Source organism: Elaeis guineensis, chromosome 5 (genome assembly GCF_000442705.2).
Source record: "Elaeis guineensis isolate ETL-2024a chromosome 5, EG11, whole genome shotgun sequence".
NCBI classification, from domain to species: Eukaryota; Viridiplantae; Streptophyta; class Magnoliopsida; order Arecales; family Arecaceae; genus Elaeis; species Elaeis guineensis.
In genome coordinates, this window is record NC_025997.2 from 104,777,326 (window position 1) to 104,778,598 (window position 1,273).

At 44.0% G+C, this 1,273-nt stretch overlaps 1 protein-coding gene across 1 annotated transcript; it reads left to right on the forward strand.

Moving 5' to 3' along the window:
- Positions 1-210: 210 nt before the first annotated feature.
- Positions 211-730, forward strand: LOC109504930 (uncharacterized). Its single transcript, XM_019846412.3, has one exon. The coding sequence runs from the start codon at positions 306-308 to the stop codon at positions 558-560; it is 255 nt and encodes an 84-aa protein (XP_019701971.1). The 5' UTR covers positions 211-305; the 3' UTR covers positions 561-730.
- Positions 731-1,273: the final 543 nt, after the last annotated feature.

The window sequence follows — 1,273 nt, forward strand, 5'->3', positions numbered from 1 at the left end:
AAAAAAAAGGGAAGGAAACATCTCAGATGCCGTCTATTATTTAATATATTTTTTTGCTGTCCATCCTGAAGCCCTGTTACTCTGCTCTCAGCAAGCCTGCTAGTGAGCAAACCACGTGGCCCCCGGTATCAGGGAAACCATGGAGAGCCCAAAACCACCTCGCATTCCGGGGTTTCTCCCATGTTTTGGCCAGCCCCTATATATTTACCCTCCTTCCTCCTTTCCAATCAAACTCGCCAAAACAATCTACTTTCCTCCATTCATATCTTCCTAAAATTCAAAGTATTCAGAAAGAGAGAGAAGACATGAGCTGTGCAAGGAAGGCTTCTTTGATCGTGGCAGCGAGCATGGGGGCAGTGGAAGCGCTCAAAGACCAAGCAGGGCTGTGCCGTTGGAACTATGCCATCAGATCTCTCAACCAGCAAGCCAAGAACAGCGTCGGTTCCTTCTCTCAGGCCAGGAGGATGTCTTCTTCTTCTTCTAACACTGATGAGAAGGCCAAGCGATCGGAGGAGGCGCTGAGAAAAGTCATGTACTTGAGCTGTTGGGGTCCTAATTAGGACTTTAGAAGCGGGGGATATCCAAAAATATAACAAATCTGTGTTTGGGTGTCTCTGCATCACATTATGTGAGAACTTTGTAAATATGAGTCTTGAGATATACTATAATTTTTGGCAACGGCCTTCTGTATTTTTGTTTCCTCCATAATTGCACTCTGAGGTTTTTTTTTCGCTTGTGTGGTCATGTGATCTTTGAATTTAGATATGAATTTGCAATCGATGTAGCCCAGTCAATAATGGCTGGGGCAATTGATTTTGATCAGTCTTCTCTAGGATGCAGAGGATTGGAGGAAGTCAGTAACAGGACCAAATTGAGAACACTCTGATACTAACACTTTAATGGGTACATGTGAGGTCTCCTTCTGTGAAGGAAAAGCAGGAGATCCTCAAAAATAATTCTACAAAATATTTAAGCACCTAAATTTGTGCCTTCGTGGAGCATTTGGAAGAAGTGCTGTTCCCTGATTGTTATCGGCCAGTGACCCTTGAAGAAGGTCCACACATTCACAAATGCAATGGATACATAGTCCTAGCAGTCAATTTTTAAAGGACAGGCCCCACCGGCAGCAAGAATCTGTACTGAGTACCCTTAGCATAATGACAAGGGGTCCTTGATCAGAGTAGGCTCCACAAATCTAGCTGTATGTGCACTGGATGATATAATAACGGCCACCGAGTTAAGATGCACTGCTTTGCTCTCTATAAATACGGTC